Source organism: Tupaia chinensis, unplaced genomic scaffold, assembly GCF_000334495.1.
Source record: "Tupaia chinensis unplaced genomic scaffold, TupChi_1.0 Scaffold000303_1, whole genome shotgun sequence".
Lineage (NCBI taxonomy): Eukaryota > Metazoa > Chordata > Mammalia > Scandentia > Tupaiidae > Tupaia > Tupaia belangeri.
Window position 1 is genome coordinate 1290754 of NW_006159793.1, and position 4136 is coordinate 1294889.

Genomic DNA, 4136 nt, shown 5'->3' on the forward strand with positions numbered 1-4136 from the left:
CTGGTGAGCACATACGCGCTATCGAAAAAGCCCCTCAAAAAAAAAAAAAAAAAAGAAGACATGCCAAGCTCCAAGCTCCAACCTAGGAATATAGTCACCCAACATCCATTGAGCTATCGTGAGGGCCAAATGCCACTGGAGATAAAAAAGTACTACCCACTGGTCACCTGCCGGGATTCGTCCCCAGTGTTGTTTGGAAATTCAGGCTTATCTTCTTGGGTCTGAGGAAGCACAGAGCCTACCTTGTAGACAAAGGTGCACACAAAGTCGATGAAGCCGACCTGGAGCTTAGGGAGTTCATCTGCCTTGTTTCTGTCCATCATGGGCTGTCAGGAGCAGAAAGAGCTCAGTGCGCTGGGCGGTAAGAGGGACCACCCTGCTTACAAAGCGTTCTTGTTAGAGGAAAAAGATAAAAAGTCAAACCACAAACTTAGCAAGTTCCAGATTTGACTAGCTGTTTGCAGGAAACACGGGGAATAGAGGAACGTGTCAAATAACACCACGAGTGTGCAGTCAACTAAGTACAAAGTGTGGGAAGCTCTATACAGCAAAGATCTATTGTCTTCAACAAAGAAATGGTATGGAAAGAAAGGAAAAAAAGATAGAAATCAGAAGAGAGGAGGGGCTGGGTAGGAGAAACCTGGTACTAACTGAAAGACAGAACAGCCAGAGGCAGTATGTTCTTTAATTGGGTCCTAACTTGAACAAATAAATAGAATTCTTTTTGTCAATCAGGGAAAATAGGCATTGGGAACGAGATGATATTAAAGCATTATTGCTAATTTGGTGAGTGTGATAATGATTGGACTAGGTCAGGAGACAGTCGAATTCTGCCCTGAGACATTCTTCCAGTGACATTGGGACCATCATTTCTCATCTCTGACCTCGGTCTCCTCATGGGTAACAAAATACATAGCACAGAAAACAGGGATTTGGAAGCAGTGGGTTTCTTAGGAAGGAGACTAACTTTGTGTCTATGGTTTTGTCTGTATTGATTTCTTACCTCTTAGAGATATGTGCTAAAGTATTTGTGAACTAAATGGAAATATTTGGGATTTACTTTAAAATTCTCTAGCTAAAGGAAACAAAGATGCACGGGGAGAGAGCAGATTAAACAGGAATAATAGACTGCTGCGAATTGTCGAATCTGGCTGGTGGATGTGTAGTGTCTGCTATTTCCTGTTAAAAAGAGAGGCCAGCAGGTGGCGTGATTGTTAAGGCACTGGACTCCACATAGCTAACTGTGGTTTGAGTCCTGGACCAGGTGGCTGAAAATCACACCAGGCACGGGTGTGTGCGCATGCCCCAAATCCCGAGACAAGAATGGAAGAGAAAGGATTGTGGTGTGACCGTCCTCCCCTGGAGGTGGTTTCTTACTTTCCCTTTCTCTGTCTCTCTCCTATCTGGTGAGCACACACACTCTTATGACAAAAACCTAAAAATAGGGCCAGCAGATGGCAAAGCTGTTTCCCCATCTGTCTGAAGTTACGTCGTTGGGCTCCCATGTGGCCTACCACAGTTGAAGTCTCAGACCTGGTGGCTTGAAAATCACACTGGGTGCATGTGCATGCATGCCCAAGATCCCAGGAGGAGAAGAGAAAGGGTTGTGGTATGGCCATCCCCCCAGGGGATGATTTCTCACTTTCCTCCTCATTGTCTCTTTCTCTCTCACTGGTGAATACACACACCCTAAGGCAAAACCTATTTAAAAAAAGAACCTAATAATAATAAAGTTAAAAGGAGAGAGAACTACAAAACCTGTGGGCCCTTGGCGGTTCTAGTTCACAACACCCACCTGCTCCTCCCGGTGTTCTACTCCTCTGTGCCTCCTGCCTAAGTCGGACATGGTAACACCTGTGTGCCTAGCCCACTCACAGGTTTAGCCTGCCCCATAGCACTGGTCTGTTCCCAGAATGTCTCTCTTTTACCCATCCTCTCCAAACCCACCTCTACTTCCTAGTTCTGCCCTCAGGGCCTTTGGGAAGCCGTCTGTCCGGGCTCCTCATCTGCAGTGGGAAACTGGCAGACCGTCCCAACCACGTTAGCTTTCAGGGCTGGCTCTGCTGTTAGGGCAGGTCAGGGGAGGTAGACCTCTGCTGCTGGAACCACAAAGCAGTCTACCTTTGGGGGTCCACTTCTCCACCTCTATGCAGCTGAGTGCGCTAAGGACACACACGCGAGAGTGGGGCTTTCCGACCTCAGGAGGGCTCGGAGCTGCTGGTCGAGTGAGTTCAGGGTGGGGTCTTTGAATTCCTGTCTCTAACGTGTCCTGAGTCGTGAGATTGGTGATGGTCCGGGAACCACCTTAGAAAAGCACTGCATCAGAGAAAGGTCATTTCTCCATTAGGGCCAGGGGACTGCATCTCCAGGACAGGATGCGATCGCGCACACTGAACGCCCGCTGACGTCCCTTCTACTCACAATGGGGTTCTGTTGCAGCACCGTGCGCTCCAGGTCACCTTGCTCCCAGAATTCAGCAGCAACCAGCAAAGCTACCTGCAGCAGATAGACCCTCCCGCCCCCACCGCGTCAAAGCCCCAGCCTCAATCCTCCCACCCCGCTTGCATTTTGAACTCAGCCAGAGATATACCCACCTGCGCCCTGCTACCCCCACTTTGTTGTCTCATTGGAGAGACCCTAAGGGGACCCCACACCTTGGCAGAGGAGGATGGAGCAGGGGCAGGCTGGCTCTGCAGCTGGGCCCCGTCACCTGCTGTCACTTGTACTGGGGGTGCCCTCCTCTCGGGACAGGAGTCCGTACCTTGCTCTGCACCTCCCAGGGCTTGGTGATGGCTGAGAGATCACAGGCGGTCATCATCATGGCCCTGGACACACAGGACACCCTCCGTCACTCCAGGGCCACTGACGGCTGCACAGACTGCTTAATCCCATCCTTCCCTCCTTTCTCTGGCCCTGTGGTCAGTGACGCACCCCATTGGAAGAGGGCTCACGCCACATTGCATCGGGGGGTTGGACTTGAAATCAGAGGTTCAAGTACTTCCTCTCAATGACCAGAGGTGTGACACTGGGCAATGAAAGCAGCGTAATGATCATGGGACTTTCCGAGTGGGGGAAGTGTCAGGTGAAATGAGGCAACCTAGGTAAACATCTCAGGGGTAGCCCCTGCAGTACAGAGTCTAAGTGCTGTGCAGAGGGGGCAGGATCCCACGTAGCTGACCACAGTTCAAATCCTAGCCCTGGTGGTATGCACGCCCAGGACTCTGAAGGGACTGAGAGTGGAGGAAAAAGACTGTGGCATGACCAGGCCCTCCCGGGGGCACTCTTTCTCTCTCTCTCTCTCTCTCTCTCTCTCTCATACAAACTCATTGGGGAAAAAACCACCTTAGTACGGGGTCTGAACATAGAACGTGCACAATAAACATATTGGGCTTTTATTATGTACTAGGCATTGTTTTAGATATTGTATAAGCATCAATATTGTAGATCAATGTCTCTCAACACTGTTCCCCGTGTCTCCTGCCCCAACTGCCAAAGAGCCCTTGTAGGTATTTTCCCTGTAACTCCCCCCACCGTGAGCTTTTGATACTGTAAGACTGTAGGTCCATTCGGAGAGCCACAGGCCATTGTAATAGCTAAGAGTTTTTGCTCCTCTTCCTCAAGAACCATGTGTTACTCGACTAGAGGTGACATGCCCCTGTCAAAATGCATGGAATAGAGAGAGAGGTGTGACCAGTCGCGTGAGGAAGCCCCGCGTGAGGAAGGGGAGGACGGGGCCGTCTTGTGAGTGGTGGTCAAGGTGGCTGCATGGCTTGAGTTCTGGATCCTGTGGCTTCGGAAATACGCCGGGCACGTGTGCCTGCATGCCCTCAATCCCGCTAGGAAGGAGAAATGGAGGAGAAGGGATTGTGGTGCGATGTCTCACAGAGGGGCACTTTCTCTCCCTCTCTCTCTCCCTCTCTCCCTCTCTTTCTCAAGCACATGCCCTCTGGCAAAATTTTAAAAAAAGAAGTAAAGGAAGGAAGTGGAGGAAGTGGAAAGGATTTGAAGTAAACTCTTAAACTATTATACAGCAGAGGTGGGAGTTATGCACGGAGGTAACAATATAAAATGGAAAGGGAGGAGACGGGGCAAAGAATTGGAGCAAGAGGAGGGAGCAAAGGCGAGCATTTGACAAG

General features: G+C 50.1%; 1 protein-coding gene across 1 annotated transcript in view; it reads right to left on the reverse strand.

The window, feature by feature from the left end:
- Positions 1–4136, reverse strand: part of PDE6A (phosphodiesterase 6A) — an 81368-nt gene that overhangs the window by 5840 nt on the left and 71392 nt on the right. Inside the window, exons 18-20 of the mRNA XM_006150879.3 lie at positions 2762–2825; positions 2422–2496; positions 243–326 (exon numbers count right to left, since the gene is read on the reverse strand). Of these exons, the coding sequence (XP_006150941.1) occupies positions 243–326; positions 2422–2496; positions 2762–2825 (223 nt within the window). The remainder of the gene's footprint in view (positions 1–242; positions 327–2421; positions 2497–2761; positions 2826–4136) is intronic.